We start from the raw sequence: 17,728 nt of genomic DNA on the forward strand, positions 1-17,728 counted from the left end.
TGCACTAAAAATGTAATTGATTCCTCCCAGACACAGATCCCTCCACCAAGTTTAGTTGAAATCTATCCAGTAGTTTTTGAGGCAATCTTGCTATTAAACAAACAAACGGACGGACGAGAGGTTAAAAAAAACAACTGGTCAGTGCCTTAAACTATTATAACACACCCTTATTATTATTATTATTATTATTTGTAGATTCACACATCTAAAAAGTTTTGTTTCGTAATGTGTTACTCTGACAATTGCATCAAAATGTATTGAAGAAAATAGAACATGTGTGTTTTTATATCTGATGATTGAAATGTAATTTTAGGATTTTTACTAAATTGTCTGTGTTATCTTTGTATTAATGTGTAACAATGTTCATAATTATAATAATACAATTATCATTATTATTATTTGTAGTAGTATTTTCTTGCTGTCGCTGCCACCCCAACACATTTATAAGTAGTTGAGGCTAAAGCGGTATATCACCCTTGTGCATAAATGGCAACGGAGAGCCACTAAACAACATTAACCAAGTATTTAAATTAAATTTGAGGGATATGCCCGGTGTCTCATTTGAATAATTCATTGATGGTGTATCTCCACCTGCTCCTGCCTCTGTGCCAGTGTCTGAATTTGTGTGACGGAGGGGCTGAATGGTGATGTGTGACACACTCCCGATGAAAAATAACAGCGGCCCTCAGATCTGCACAACAGCTGATTAAGAATCACTGACTTTTATTGGTGCCGAATAAAAGGATGCGATGAAAGCGTCAAAGGCGGAGGCAGAGAAAGAGGGATTCAGAGGGAGGGGCGGAGGAGTGCAAAACAAGGCCCCATCCATCACACGAGTTGAGAAGACACATTCCAGTGCCCTTAGCAAGAGGATACATTCACTCAAAGTCACAATAGAGGGGGTATCTGGGAGAAGCTGGGAGGGGCACCCATCAATACACAACCTCACCCTCAGGCTCCGTGCGCACAAACTCAATGCCCCTTCCAGTCCAATTCAGTTCCCTCTATGGGCATGACAAATGTACATTTTGCTGCCGATGAATGTGTTCATACTCAAAAACAACAAAACAGACCAAAAAAAACAAAATCACGGCATGGATGCTGATAGTTGAGATTTTTTAACTCCCCTTCTCTTTCTCCCTGCCTGCCTCCCTCCCTCTCCCTCCCCCCCTGTCTCTCACTGTCCGCCCTCTCTCTGTCTCTCTCTGTCTCTCTCTGTCTGCCCCTCTCTGTCCCTCTCATCAATCGGAGTTGGAGAAATTGAGAGCTGGGGTTGTCGGATATCTCTGTCTGGGCCGAGTTAGTGGGGATTTTAGGGGTGGAGGGAGCAGGTGATGGCTTTCTGGAGAGCACTCATTTACACTCCTCCCTTTCTCTCGCTGAGCAGCGTGAAGAGGTGGGAGAGATGAGGGGCCGCCTCCCCTCACTCCTGCGAGCTGCACCTGCTGAGGGGTGAGGGGATCAATTGTGAACTCTGACCTTGTACCTTCCACAATGCCCAATTACTACCCACACCATGTCCTATGATACATGAAGGGAGGAGTACAAATAAATAGACATTGTTTCAGATATTTCTTATCTGCTGCTGTATCGTGCCACTGTAGGAAACTGCTGTAGTTTTTTACATGGCTGTTTTACTCACATCTGCATCTGAGTGTGAGTTTTAGAACTTGTCCCTGTATATGCCAACCACATAGTAATGTGTTACATCACATACAGTATTAAAGTAGAATTGCACTCAGTAGTGCACAAACCTCTGCCAAGGCCCAACAGTCTTGAATTCAATCAAGCTCCACCCAATTGCACAGGCATAGGTAACGGTTTCCTAGATATTACAGTTGTCAATACATACATGTCAAAACATACCTTAAAATTAAAAAATTGTGCACTGAAATGTAATTTTAATTTTCTTGGCCCTTGTTTCATCCTTCCATCAAGTTTAATACAAATCCATTGGAAATATTCTGTGTTATCCTGCAAACAACAAACCAAACGACCAACAAACAAAACGAACACCTCTGCCAAGACTGAATAATCACAATATCACCGTATTGCAAATACACATACTGATAAAAGATACATCAGGATCCTTTACCGAATCGGCGCCAAATTCCACCTGTTCAAAGATATCAGCACTTTACAAAAGCCTGATTTGATAATTTTGAAGGATTTATTGAGAAATTTGCTAAATATTATTTTGCGCAGTTACAAAAAAATATTCCTCTGTCAACATCCCTGACAAAATCGAATGGCTTCTTTCTTAGCTCAGGTCCCAAAGTTTTTCATGACGAACAAACAAAAGGACACTGACGAAAACACAACTTCTTGGGCAGTAATAAAGTTGAATTAAAGTTCTCCACGCTTTGCTCAAGTGGGGGGGAGGTACAGGTCAGAAGAACTGCAGACTGCAATATGCACTTTTCTTCTAAGTTAAGGTAATTAGGGTTATTTATGCCATAACCTGACCAGCTGCAGAATCAAATTTAAAAGAAAACTTCTGATTTCCACAAGGCAGCGAGAGAAAGAGCTCAAATCAACAACCTGCACTGTTCTCTGACCAGATAAAGTAGATGGTTCTAATGTGTTGCTTGCATTCCTCATCACATCAGGCTTTTGTTTTAACCCGCCCCCATGCTTCACTCCATATTAGTGTTTTTTTCCAGCCTGTCTTCATTAGAAAGTGTCCCAGACAGGAGGCCCCCTCACTTTTTGGTGTCATGCGTGCACACAGGCTGTCATAGCGTTTTGCTGGCAGCTCATTTTGTAAGTGAACTGGCTACAAATGGGTATTATTCAGAGCGCTGGGGTCCATTTGGGGTTTAGTCAGGGAAGCAGTGTGAAAGTCGGTGTCGGTGAAGGCCTGGCCTCGACCAGCTGAAAGCCAGTGTGTCAGTTTCTATGGTAATGAAGAAATAGTAACTACCTCCCAGCAGCGTCCCGCCGCGTGTCGCCTCCTCAATAGAGCGCATCTGCAGAAAAGTGGGGAACCCCATGAGATGGGCAGTGACCCGTCATCACACCGACCCTCACATATATGGTCATACATAGACGCTGAATTGGCCTAAATCTCCTTTTTCACGCCGCTTACGTCATAACTCTTGAGAGAAAGTTGAGGCCGAGCCATATATTCCCAGCTTGTTTTTAAAGCAGAGTGCGAGATGGAGTTAAACCTTTGCCGTCGCAGAGGTCATTAGGATGGGGGGGGGGGGGGGGGGGGTGGGGAGAGGTAACAACAAAAGCTGACTCCAAATCACAATCGCTGCAATAGAAGTTTGAGAAGAAAAGGGGATATTTGATTATGAAAATCCTACATGGGGCTGGGTCTCGGTCATGCAAATGTCCCAAACTGTCTCATTCATTTCCCCAAGAGTGTTGATCTCCCCGAGGAAACAGATCTCTCCCGATCACTGAAGTATGGGTTGACGTCCTGCAACATTTTAAAGTAAAAATTTCTTTTCTTTTCATCCCTTATTTACAGATTTTCCCAGATTCCAGTCCATGTGGCTGCAAAGTGCAAAAACTAAATCCAACGGGTTTAGTTTCAAAGCGTCAAGAAGCCGAGAAGTTTGTGTGACCGCCGCACATTTGTACCCTTAAAAAAGAAAACAATCCCGAAAACAATGGCGACTCCTGAAAAGAGGCTAATGTGAGATGAATGGAGAGGAAACGGGCCGAACCACAGGGGGTCATTAATGAGAAAACCATAGACTTTTAGGAATCACAGTGGTTTCAGTCTCGGCTTCCTTTCGGACTTTGATTCCAGAGCGTCTTCCTCATCCTGTTGTTTGGAGAGACACACAGAGAATGAAGTGATCATGAACTGCCGAGCTGAAAAAGAAGAGTAAGTAAGTAGGTTACATGAGGAGTGTTCTGGAGTGTTTGTCTCCCCCCTCCGTCCTGCTCTAACTCTCTGACCTCCCTCCTCCCTAACCTCTACCCCCCGCTGTGGTTTCCCATGGGCCTCCAATTGATTCAATTAAGTGAACACACAAATGCCATATGCTTTAAGATGTTTTTTTTTTCCCTCAACTGAGCGTGAAACAACGGGGCAGCTGCATCGGGGAAAGATACGAGTTGCAGAAACTATTGCAAAAGGTTTGAGATGAAAACGTGAATTCGTTGCTCAGCAGGGAGACCGTTTTTCAAATGAGCCGTTGAAGAGAAGCCACTGGAAACATGGCAGCTTCGAAAAATGAAAAATACGAAGAGAAAAAAGTGGTGAAGAGTGAATGAGAGGAGGCAGAGAGGGGAGAGAAAGGAAAGCAAAAGCGGTGAAAAGGAGGGAGGAGTAGCGAGTCGCCATCAGAAGTTGTTCCCTGCAGCATTTCGTCTTTGTTTTCTTCACAATAAACTCTCCTACATGTTGGGCCAACAGCGTTTGGGCCCAAAGAAAATGAGGCAAACAGAACATCGCAAAAAAAAAAGAAAAAAAAGAGAGAGAGAGAGAGAAAAAAGACGCTTTGCATTCTTTGGCTTTTGTACTTGTGGGACCGCTCGTGAAAGAGCAACAGACACAAAATGGGGAACAAAGGGGGCAGTGTGGACGGAGGCAATATCACTGACATCCCCAGCACTTTGAACAACTTGTCAGCGAAGACACTGAAGCGACTGCATTCTGTCACATTTGTGTACAAACCCCTTGAAAGGGCTTGCTGACCTGCCCATATCCCTTTATTGGGGTTCAAATGGCAAGAGGCATGCATTGTTCGGGAGAGTTCATTAAATTCATTGGTTTGACCTGTTATTTCTCGGCCAAAAGTCTGCTGATTTGGAAAAATGTGAGTCAGCCGCACGAAATAGCCCAGTGACCTCCGCAGGGTAACAAACCCTTTTGAAGAGCGTTTCAAAGCTTTTTATGTGAATAGGGTCAAAGGGGAAGTTTGAGACATATCTATGGCAGAACCAATGGATTCACATCAAAAGGGAATTTGAAATCATCCAAAGATATTTAGACCTCTAATGGCTCCGCGGAGTTTCTCTGACAACACTCGGAGCCAAACCCGAGCCCCTAATTATTTCTCCTTCACGAGGAAAGAGTGAAGACGGACGAAACTGTCACGTCGAATCGTGTTGTTTACAAATTAATTCGCTGATAAACGTTTTGTACGTTTGTGTGAATTCCGTCGAGAGGTAAACGGTCTAAATTTGTCTCATTCTGAAGTCTTAAAAGTTCAGAGAAAAGTGTACTTGACCATTTCAGTTCCCATAACAGCGTCACATTAAGATGTAAATAGGCTCATTAGAGAGGCCAGAGACCATCAAGTTTGCATCTAATTCCCATTTATTCTTGTCAAACAAGAGCCGGGGCCCACAGCGCACATTTCCCAGCTGAAGTTTTGAGAGTATATCAGACAAATTCAGATTTTATTTTAACTTGTATGAGCACACGTCTGTAAAATGAATCACAGCAGCGAGGGAATATGCTTAGATTACAAGAAACATGATTTTGAGGGTCAAATGTATTTAAATTTAAAGACCACTAATCAAAGTTAAAAAGGTGCAATAGTAACTCTGTGGATCTTTCTTCTTTAAGAAGGAAATTAGTGACTGTTCCGGTGCTTTTCAAGTGCTGCTTGGAAACCACTATTTATATTTTCATATTTTTGAATGCAAATGTGTCAAACATTTGAAAACACATGTTCAATCATATAAGAGTTTTTAAAAATTAATACATTTTCATGCTTTAATTGTCCCCATATGTTTTCAGCGTGTAGACTTGGTTCAGTTTGGATTTTTCCTTTTTACCTCCACCAACAGTTTTTATGTTTTCATCTTTTTCAACATTTTCCTTTATTTCTCATATAATAATTCATGGATCATGATGAAAGAGAATCGGAGATGTGAACTCTTCTGAGTGCCTTTCTAGATATTACTCTGGCCCAAGTTTGATCTGGGGATTTTGTTGACAGAAAGTTAACACAACATTTGTGTTAATGACAAATGATAAAACGAAATGCATCTCAGTCTCCTTCATCAACACTTTCATGAATCCAAGCACTTTGTTATCTGGGCTTAATGTGTTATATATGTAAAGAGATAACAGGTTATTTATGCTATAAAAGATGCTTGAGATTCTAAAACCTCTCCTTCAGTCAATAAGGTAAAAATAAGAACCTTCGATTTCTGAAACTTTTGGGCAACTACTATATTATTGTGAAGCCAGTCTCCTCTCTCAGACCATTGTATCCTCACATCATTGAATACATCTCCCATATATCCTCAAAACATGGCTCCTTTCCAGTATCTGTCTTTCAGCTGCACTCAATACAGACAGTTTGAGTACTGACAGTCTCAGTCAGGCTGTCAGTCGTGAGAGTGTCAGCGTGGCCGTGCTGTGTCGAAACAGACATAGTTGCGAGGACGCACCTAGCAACAGCACTTGACCTGGACTCAACCACATCACAGAGGCTCTGCACAGAGACAGAGGCAGGAAACCATCAGGCTCAGCACCAGGGGAGGAATCAGGACAAACAGCTCTCAAATACTTTTCAGAGTAAAACAATTTTTACCCAAAAAAAATGAAAAGAAACAAACCTCGGAGCATTTCAGATTAATCAGTGTTTTCATTTGTATTAATTTCCTGTTTCTATGAATCTAATGTCTATTTTTTCCGGTTTGTTAAAGGAGGATTTTCCTTGCAGGCTGCTTTACTGATTTACTTTGAGTCATTGGCTCTGATTGACCTCCACGGTGGAGGCTGCTTGGCCACTTTTAGGATCCACCAAGTGCGGCTCAGGCTTTTGTCAGCATGATGTACGATGAGCCATTTATCACATCCACACACCACAGACATGTGTCAGTGTTGTTGCTTTTCAGTCTTTTCAAGATGAAGGGTGCGTTTTGAGGGTGCGTCACATGTGATTTAACATGCCCAGCTGAAATAATCTGACGAATTAAATATACAGAAGAGTGAGTGAGAATAAGTTCACACGTATTGGAAATATAGGGAAAAAAAATAGAATACTCCATCTCCCTAAACTAAATATGTTAGTTTTTTTCATTTGGGAAAGCATGCTCAAACTGGGAGATATTTTACCAGCCTCCCCTCCACTCACTGAGCACATCAAACCAGATCAGAACTAATGTACCAGAGCTAATGTCAGAGGGGACAACTGTAAAATACCACATCGACAAAATATAACTTTAGCATAATCAGCCATTTCTTATCGAGCATCACATACCTGCATCACCATAACCAAAGAACTAAGCAACACCACAACTATTGTGGTTAATGGACACTTAAACATGTCATTGTCTTTTTCTCTGTCTGATCTCACTAATTATTGAGGGATGTTATTTTGCTTATTACGACTTCATATTGTTTTCACTGGTCATCCATTTAATTTTCTTTGTGTCTGTGCATGTACTGTACATCTGTGTTGTTATAAATACCCCTTTTTGTTATTTGTCTGATTTTTACTATCAACCTGACAGGGACTGCGGATGAAAAAACATGGCTGTGTGGCTAAATCTGGCTCATTTACATGCTGAGCTCATGTTTGCATGTTAATTAATGTGAATTGTCTCTTTTTTTAAATAAATAAAAACAAACACAGTCAAAATCACGTGAGGCAGCAAATAGCAGCTCAGCCTTATTCCTTCGCATGTAGATACAAGCTGATATTGTTATTGCTCAGGTCACTGATGATCAGCAGGTGTATTATAGAGGGACCCTGCTACATATTATCAATGTGCCTGTTGCAGGACAGCAGAGATTCAGAAAGCTCATGCATACACAAACAAAAAGATGACGAGCAAAGACACAGCGAGAAACGTTTCATTTGAAAGTCTCATCGTTTCCTGTTCCCTCTTTCCCAGTTCCTATCTTTGCTTTGAACGTGGAGGAGCCAGAGAAAGAGCCAGAGCCTGAAATTTAAAAAAGAAGAGAATGAAAGTTCTCCATGTTATTGCAGCATTATTAACCATAATGACTTTGTCCACCACAGATTCAACAACCACCTACACATCTATTTCCACCACTTTCAACAGCTGACGTCAACATTGTACATTTTTTTTGCCGGTCTCAGCTTAATCATCGCTGTTCGTGGAATGGACCGAAATAAACGATTGAGTGAAAAGAATAACACAATCACAGTCGAAAAATCGGAGTTGTCTTTTGCACTTGTGATGAGTGCAAAGTTTCTGTTGCCTCCATTATTATTTAATGGCGGCAGCTATAAATAAATGTCTCTGCAGTCGTTAAGAGTTTATGTTTCTCACTCGTGACAAAATATAACCAGCGTCATTCTGGTGGAGCCTCTTAATTTCACCCCTGCAATTTGTAAGAAAAATAAAGACGTTTTATCTAAACACCTCACTATCCTCTGATTGATGGTTTAAAAAAGCTTTTCTCCTGTTCACGAAATTTTGTGTCAAATCCCTGTGCATTTGAGCCACAAAAAAGACACTTTAAAAAACTTTTTGGAATTCAGTTCTGTCGGAGTGAATCAATCTCAGGAATATTGAGTCAAATTTACATCGGCACAAATATGGTTTGGAGGTTATGGAGTTTTTTATCGTCTTTTTCCTCACCTACCTTTGAGCTGTTGAGGTTAAAGTTTTGTACTTTCAAACAAAGTATTTTTTAGGTAGAATCCACCTAAATATGACAACAAACTCAATCACTATTTTGGCCCATTAAGTGTCACAATTTAATCCTGAACAAGGGAAACATGATGGAACCTTTTCACCAACTGTTGAGCCAATGAAACCACATTTTCATCACAATGAATAAAGTCATATTTGATCATTTTGAGCCGTGCCTGCTAACATCTAGATATTAGAGGAGTTTTTGCTGATTATTTTTGCGATGAAGAGATATTTGTGATAAGTGATCAATTCAAGATGATAATGATGTAAAAGTGATTTAAATGAATCCAACCTCCCTCTGCACATGAGAAGCTGCCCTGTGTGTGTTGAAGGTTGGCTTCCTTTTCTTGTAACCTCAGGTAAAATAAAAATGCGATTTGATCTGTTTTAATTGTGAGGCCGTGTGGAGCTAAGCACTACTTTTACATAATTATCATCTTGAAACGATCACTTTCAATAAATATCTCTTCATCCCAAAGTAATCAGCAAAGCGCCTCCAATTTCTAGATTCTATCAGTCACTGTTGAGCCTGATAACACTTTAGATAGCAGTGCTTTAAATCCTTATATTTACAAATGCAACGTGGGGTTCATATTCACCTGTGGAGCCTTATATCTGTCATGTTCTGGCGCCTCAACCGTCTGCATCTCTTTGTCAGCCTGCCTCTCTCTTAAGGATTCATTAGTCCCTATAGACTCCAGCAGCCTAAACATATTGCACCATTCAGCCGGTACTTATGTGTCATCTGTTATCTATTGGACTGGTGTTTCTGGTGAGCATATGAATGATAATCAGGCCTTTGTGTGCCCATAGAGGTGCAGCAGGATCTGCGGTCTGTGATGTTGCCTCAGGGGGAGATTAGGAGGGGCAGCCGGCCCTCTGTGTCACGTCGACAGTCACAGCGCCCATCCACGGCCGGGCCAAACCCCACTGGGACCTTAAATCCTGTTACACTGTCAGCTAAAACCATCATTTGTATTAGAGATGTGTGGGTGTTTAAGTGTGTGTACATATTAAGTGAGGGGGGATAGTGTCTTAAACTATGAATTATTCATACCAAAAAGAAAAGGAGATATTGACTACATCTCCATAAACAGTCTGCTCTCTTTATGTCATCAGGCACGAGATCTTTGGGTATAATTGCATAAAAGCCCCTGAAAATGTGCTTCTGCAGCAGCACAGCAGGCACTGGTCAGTGTTATCATCGGGGATGAATTTGAGTGATGGCAATTGTTCCAACTTAATATCTTATAAATAATTTACTATTTCAGGGGGCACTGCATCGACCATTAACGCTAAGAAGCTTTGCCAACTCCCAGCTGTATGTTAGTTTCTGAACACATGAAGCTGAGCCGAGTTCCAGGCTCACCGGTTCGTGAGGCGGGGGAAACGCACATAATATGGATGTGATGATTCATGAACCTGTAAGTGGCTGTAGATGTATATCTTTGGTGGGAGATAGTGTAGAGAGACGTAATAGAGCTGTTATAATGTGAGTGGACTATTTCCCTTGATTATTTATCTCAGTAACAAGTGATTATGGCGAATGGGATTCTTTGCACTTCTGGCCCGCGCCTCCAGAGGGAGGTCAAAACTATTTGTCAGTCTCCAGTTGGGATTGCAAATTAGGATGAGCCTCCCCTGCGTGACGACCCATGAAACCTCTATTCCTATCCACAGGGTGACTGCTGTACATAATTTGAAAATTAGGGCCTTCAATAACATCTTTATGTGGAGCGATACATCAAGCTGCTGCCCCAGCATACAGGCGACCTGCGGCTGGGAAGAGAGATGGTTCGCGGAGCGTAATTCTTTTCAAATCTGCAGCGGAGGAAAAAGAAACACACACACACACACATTATGCTTGTTTTATTGTGGGCTCCAGAGGATACACCGACCAACCCCTCATGAGAATAACACATCTTGTATCGCATGATCATAATAACATGCCACCTAATTAGACATGTGAATAAAAGCAATGGATTAGTGTTTATGTTTCTGAGATTCCTGCAAGATTGACACACTATGAATGGAAATGGAAATGGCAGATATTACAGGTTATTACCCGAATAACTAGATCTCGTTCAATCTCGTTGAAGGGGTTTAACTGCGGCTAATTTGTGTCTTTACTTTAATGGCTGGGTCCCATAATTACAGGTCTGGCCTTTATGGGAGATTAGTGGTGTGAAGCTGCATGAGCACATTACGGGCCCGTTATTTATGAGGAATGAACAGAGCATCAGTGCGGCGGGATGTGGAGCTGAAGAGATCCTCTGCAGGAGGGGACAATTTGTGGGGAATAATGTAGGTGGCATGTAAACAGTGGAAATCGGTGCAATGTGCTGTGAGCAAATATGACTACAAAATTATACATTACATGCAATAACTCAAAATAATCGAATTCATTAACTAAACACCACCACAACTGCCAGGGATGTTGATCCAGCTTGGTCTATTTGTGTCACGTTTGTCGGTATCTTTGCAACTTTTACACTTTTGTGCATTTGGAACGTTCAGAAAAGAAAGAAAATCTCGCAGGAGGAGAAACCTCACTCCGCTATTTACTCACATACGGCTCCGTCGCTTTGAAGGTCTTGTTCAAAAAGCCTTAAAGTGAAAGAAAATGTTTTCCTATTACTTAATTCAATCGGAGCGCGAGGCGGGGGCTTGACGCGCCGCGCACTGGGCTCCTCTATGACAGAGTCGCCTTTGTTGCGTCTATCCGCCGCTGTCACACACTTTAATTCGACTCTCTTTCTCCCTCATTGAAAACCCTCCACAATGACATTCAATAAGGGCCGCGGAGTGAAAACCTGGTTATTTTTACATATTCTTTCCCCCCTCGGACTCGGCAGGGGCCCGAGCAAAGGAATTAATCACTGCTCTTTAACAGCGCTGCCTCCGGGCGATGACTTGTCCCTGGTTTTGTGCGCAAAAATGACACGTTAACCTCAAAATGGATGTGCGTAAACTTTACATTCAGCTGTTGCGTTTGTGTTTGCGCCGGACAAGGTCCTTAAAAAGTGGCCACAAACGTGGAGGTGAGCACATTACGCACAAATAACGGACCACAGCTATACAACACAGACACAAACGAGTTGTTGACGTAAGTTTAATTAGGACAAAATCTGCAAAAAACGGAGAAAAAATTAAAAAGCAATTATTGATTCTTAATTAATGTATTAAATGTACATACACACTTCTGCATCTTTCTGAAAGTTTCCATGCGCATTTCTTCCCCTTGCCTCGCCTATGTACACACTCTTAAAAGTTGCCATTTACGCACAGCCTGCGCATTTACAATGTTGCTCCACGTCTAAAACAAAACTTGAATAGATGAAACTGTCTCTGTGAGAGAAACCTTTTCTGGCGCAAACTTCAGCTGGGCTCTATATGATAAAATGAGAGTGATGATAAAAGGGAGAATGGGGCAGTGCCGCCTCTTGCGGCGTGGGTGGGGCTGACAAGAATAGACTACATTATGCAGTTCATTTAGTTAACAAGTGAAATAATAGGGAAGCGTGCAGTGGGAATGCCGAGAGAAAGGCACAAAACCCTATTGAGAGCTCTCTGCCGCTTGCAGCGTAACCGTCACATGGCCGAACCGAGTCCGCGGCGGCTATTTAAGGAGCAGCGGTGCGCCTTCAGCACCACTTCGCTGTCCACCGTCCCGAGGAGAGCACGCTCCATACGCAGCGAACACGGCGCTCAGGCTTCAGCTTCACACACGCACCGAGCAACAACGTTTGCCACCATGCCGAGATCTTTTCTTGTGGATTCCTTGATTTTAAGGGAGGCCAACGACAAGGGGAGCGAGAACCACCCACCTTTATTCCCGTATGCCGTGCACTCGCCTCACCACCCGCACGGGCTCCAGGGCTCCTGCCACTCCAGGAAAGCCGGGCTGCTGTGCTTCTGTCCGCTGTGCATGGCCGCGTCCCAGCTCCACCCGTCTCCGCCGTCACTGCCGCTCCTCAAGGCGTCCTTTTCTCCCTTCAGCTCGCAGTACTGCCACTCGGCTCTGTCCAGGCAACACGCCTCATCCAACGGCATCAACCTCAGCCACGCACCGGGGATATACCAAGCTGCGTACTCGGTGCCAGACCCGCGCCAGTTCCACTGCATCTCTATCGGTGAGTTGAAAACATTGTACCATTATAGCAAGTAGATAAATGTACCTTCTGAATGCTTTTATCAAACCACAGTGGCTGACCATGTCTCCTTTTTCCACAGAAAACAGCAACAGCAAACTTCAGAGCAGTAAGCGCATGCGCACCGCCTTCACGAGCACGCAACTTTTGGAACTGGAGCGCGAGTTCACCTCCAACATGTACCTCTCCAGACTGAGGCGCATTGAGATCGCCACGTACCTGAACTTGTCCGAGAAACAGGTGAAAATATGGTTCCAGAACCGCAGAGTGAAGCACAAAAAAGAGGGAAAGAGCAGCGGCCAAAGGACTGGATCACACAACTGCAAGTGTTCGTCCCTGTCAACGGCGAGATGCTCGGAGGAAGAGGACGATGACATTCCCATATCCCCGTCCTCGTCCGAAAAGGAGGATGCAGACCTCTCCGTCTCCCCCTGAACTCTCCCCTGAACTCCACTCTGAAAGATGTTGGTCCTTCTGATTCTAAATGCAGCCAAAAACAGACTGTTCCGTTTGTGTTCAGACTCTTGTACATAGACAGAGAATATTTAATCAGGGGACTACCTTGAATTATTGTATAGCTGTATACATGTTGTACGTTTTGTATGTAGTTTTTTTCTGAAAACAGTAAATTTGTTGTTGCCAATCCGATGAGTATGATAGGCATCTTTGTAAAGACAACCCCAAATGAACAACAGAAAAAAAAACAATAGGAACAATCTTCATTAGTATTTTGGGGAAGACAGTATTTTGTATACATGGTGAATACTTGTCAGATTCAATCTACGTGGATGGAACTGTGACTTCAAACGTGGACAGCTGGAAATACAGTCCCTCACTGTCACGTTGAAAGTATATCCTCAGTGTAATTGAAAAAATATTTATTTATTTAAAAATGTTGATACTTAAATAAAAATATTTCTGAGCGGAAGACAAACTTGTATTGTGAGTTAAATGTTTTTGGTCTTTGCGCGCAACGAGTACGCACAATGACGCACGTCAAACTCAGGGTGATGACAGCGGCTTGGGCATTAAATCAAAATATAAAGGTGTTGTGATGACAAAGTCATAACATTGCAAACATTGTGTGATTGTGTAGATACCATAAAACGGTCAAATGAGATAAATCACCACACATTTAACTGCCTCCCGGCTGCGGTCTTTGTGCCAACACGTGTGGATGTGCAGTGCATTATTTCAGACTGATGATTCAGTTTGGTACCGAAAAATTTATATTTTCATATTTTCTTGCATAAAGCTGATGGGCATGAGGAGTGATTTGCTGTTCAGACCAGGAAAAAGACTGAGGAATTTATTGATGAGTTTCACAATTTTTACGCATGGAGCCAAAAAGAAATTGGGAAGAAGAACTATAATATCTCTCAGAGTCCCAGCCAGCACTGCACAATAGAGGCAAACAAATCGTGCTTGTGCGTCTGAGGACCACATTAGGTCATATATAAGCTGGAGGAGTAAATCAAATGCTCTATAATCTTCATCACTCAAAGGTGATGAAGACATTGTTATGAGGGTCCTCTTATGTGCTTCCCCTGGGGGACCCTCGGTTCACATATCACTGCCTGGCCCTTTGGGGCTCTTTTCAAGTTGAATCCCAGCTGAAATGATCCGTCTCGTGTGACTGAGTTAATAATCACCGTGGGTGTGCAACGGTGCATCAGGAGCGTGCATATCTTAAGATATCGATCTAACATGAAAATAAATGAGGCAAAGACACAGTTTGGTGTCCATGACCCTTTTTGTTCACGTTGTTAACGCACCAGTGTGATCGAGATTATTGTCGGTTTTATGAGCTCCAGGTGGTTTATAGACTCAAAAGAGCCTCTACAGTTTAAATTATACTATAACAGATTCAATTAGTCATTAGCATTTGGTTGGATTTTTTATTCTGAATAATTTGAGCCACACAATTCGGTAGTATTCCAAGTCAAATAAGACGCAGCATTTTCAAACATATATATACACTTTTAAGCGAGATAAGTATTGGCTCTTCAGGTTAAAATTAGTCTAAAATGAATATAGTTTATTATAGTTTTTACTGTTGTTTAAATAAATATGTCGTCTACACACTAAAACATCTCCAAAAATACCGCACCATCAGTTTGGCGTTACGGTTCCACTTTTGTTCGCCTGTTTTACGCACCGCTGCAGCTGCTCCCTGAAAGAAGCTTGGTTCTCAAAATTATATTTATTACGTTGAATAGACTTTAAATGATATTTACCTTCTTGGAAACGTATCTCTGGACTTTTTTAAATGGTGAAAAACTGTTCTTAAATTGCGCACCGCACATTATCTGCATCAGTGTGCCTTTTCTGGACGCGAAGTTTCACTTGTAAACTTTCATTTAATTGTTCACTTAACCATTTTAACAAAACTCTAATATTTGCATTTGTTAAGATATGGGATTAGACTATTTTGTTAATTGCACCATAGAGCCCCATTTTGCTCACAACGTCCTCTCCAAAGCGCCCTTTATCCATTCAATAGCCTGGGGGTATGCGCCCTGGGGGAGCTTATACGCTCGGTGCTCCAAATGCTCAATTTATTTATTCTTAATTTTGTGCCGATCAATTCATTGAAGCAAAAAGGACTACGGTGTCTTTTTAAAAAGAAGAAAGGGGAATTGTGGACGTAACCTTGACGGAGCTGAGGAGAGGGCTCCCCTGACGCTGGAGAGCCGCTTGAGTCAACAGGCGCCCATCTAGCAGACTCGCCCTTGTCTTTATTCAGCCTAATTTTTTATTTACGGCTTTTCTTTGACATGTCTCTTATCTATCAGATTAAAAGAACAGCTTGTAACAAATCAGTCTGCACGATTTACAACAGCATTAAAAGGGGACAAAGGGAGCAGGCAGTCAGTACCTGAGAGTCTGGTAGACGGCGCGGCGCTGCAGCTGATTCGATGGTTTGAAAATACGCACGAAACAAAATACTTGAATCCTGAAAAAGAGCCTTTGTACGTTTCTTTAGAAATCAAGCAATTCTGCATGACAAAGGACAATTAATAAGCCGTCTTTTCACGACCAGCAGCTGGTTTCCCCGTCAAGGAAAGTTGGAAAAAATTCAGACTGAATGCGCGCAAAAGCCCTTTGCGCGCAGACAGCAACCCAAGGTGACCCATTTGGCACAGTTGAAATAACCAAGCCGAGGTAAAAGCGAGGGAACTGTCAAAAACATTTAAGCTGAAATATCTTGAAATTGCAAATCCCTTTATGTGGAGGGACGCTGCCGATGTGGGTTAGTCGTACAAAGGAGGTGGTTAAGTTGGAGAGGCTTTGGAAACGGACACGTGGCTTCTCAATGAGAGCTCCTTTTGGACCCGCGTGGCTTGCTGTGGCACTGCACATTCAGCTACTTTACACTTCTCCCGCTGAATAAATGTGTGTACTAAACCAAATGTGTTAACTTACCAAGTTTAACCAAACACTTTATCAACTTTTAAACACTTTAGCACATTAATAACGTGTTTGTTTTTCTTGTTTTTTCAGGACAAATCCCAGCTGCTCCACGCCTCCAGCCTCGCCTGTACACATAGAGAGCTGGGTTATGGTTGGAAAAGAAAGGACTTTTTTTAACAAGGATGTTTTTCAAACAAGGATTTAATAGTTTGATGCACTTTTAACTTTACATTATGTGACTTTAAGATGTGTTGTGCCGTTTTTAATTTTATGTACAGCTGTATTTAATGGAGGAACATTCTTATTTGATATATTCTGTATATGCATAAATAAATACAGATATCTGAGCAGGTTTTTGTGGTAAAAAATATGATTACGTTTTAATTGTGCTTCAACATCGAGAAGGTGAGTGAGTACATGGATTCATCTGTATATCAGGTGTTTTCTTCTGTATTTTGGCACAACTTTATCTTTACATCCTGATGGAGTGGAAACAGTTTGAGTCGCTCTCTGTGTTTGTTTTCATGGCTGTGTGGAAAGTGCATAGAATGGAACAGCAACATGTATCATTACGGAGCTGTTAGCGCAGACAAAGTGTGTTTAGCCTGCTCGAGTGCCAGCGAAGAAAACCGCTCGTCAGCGCCTTGAACTGCGCCCGTTTTCTCCGGCTGCAACATTTGGACCCATTCAGCTGCACATAATCTGTTTAACAGCTAATCAGTAATGTAAGATGAAGCACTGGCACGCAGCTCCACTTATTTAGTCCCAGTCCCCCTCCTCTAATTGAATATTCAACGCGCGCACCGTGCCTTGCTTGCCTTTTTCAGTGCGCTATAGAGAATACGCCTTTTTAATTCTGGCCCATACACAAGCAGTGTCAAAGGTCGAGAAATAATGAACTGCACAGACATGGAAGTGACCTCTGGAAGCGCCACGGCTGCTCCAGAGTGAATGACTCTGAATGGAATTCCGGTCCAAAATAGTACATGTGACATTTGGATGAAACTACAGTGGATCTGTGACGACTGACGACTGGCACCTGCGCTCAGTCCACATGAGGACAACTCATCTGAGACTGGGAAACTGGGGACAAGAGACGTACCTGGGGACTGGGGTAAACGGATGTATCCAGGTTAAAAAAACTCTAATTTGATCTAAAAATAAAGATATGTAATAAAAAATGAAGTTGCATATAGGTTGCTTTATATATATGTAACATATGTAAATTCGTTGTACCATGTACTGTACTGTATGTTTATGGATTATTTGAAACCAACACTTGTTGTACATCATTTCTTGTATGTGCAACCAAGCTGCTTACGTCTTTCGTCCCTCTGCATCATAGGAAACAGCAGATGTTTGATAATAGAGCTAAGTTTCTCTGCACAGACTTAATTCTGTTTTTCCCATTTGGAAACAAGGAGTTCATAGTTAACTGAGTAAGAGGCATGTGCAAGTTCTTGGATGGAGGGGGGGGTGTTACACGGACGCCCTTCGCGTGCACAACCCACGCGTACCCCCGTAACCCTCCACCCCCACCCCTCTCACCAACACAAAGACGCAGCACATGTTGG

General features: G+C 42.3%; 1 protein-coding gene across 1 annotated transcript; it reads left to right on the plus strand.

Annotated features, from left to right (window-relative positions):
* The first annotated feature begins 12,184 nt into the window (after positions 1–12,184).
* gsx1 (GS homeobox 1) lies at positions 12,185–13,175 on the plus strand. Its single transcript, XM_053442261.1, has 2 exons — positions 12,185–12,722; positions 12,823–13,175. Exons 1-2 carry the CDS (start codon positions 12,185–12,187, stop codon positions 13,173–13,175), a joined length of 891 nt encoding a protein of 296 aa, XP_053298236.1.
* Positions 13,176–17,728: the final 4,553 nt, after the last annotated feature.

This window comes from Pleuronectes platessa, chromosome 15 (assembly GCF_947347685.1).
Source record: "Pleuronectes platessa chromosome 15, fPlePla1.1, whole genome shotgun sequence".
NCBI lineage: Eukaryota > Metazoa > Chordata > Actinopteri > Pleuronectiformes > Pleuronectidae > Pleuronectes > Pleuronectes platessa.

Excerpts from the sequence above, each read along its gene's own strand:
- gsx1 (XM_053442261.1), top strand. The coding sequence starts at position 12,185 with ATGGCCGAACCGAGTCCGCGGCGGCTATTTAAGGAGCAGCGGTGCGCC. Across the intron at positions 12,723-12,822 it reads GTTCCACTGCATCTCTATCG|AAAACAGCAACAGCAAACTT; the intron begins GTGAGTTGAAAA and ends CTTTTTCCACAG.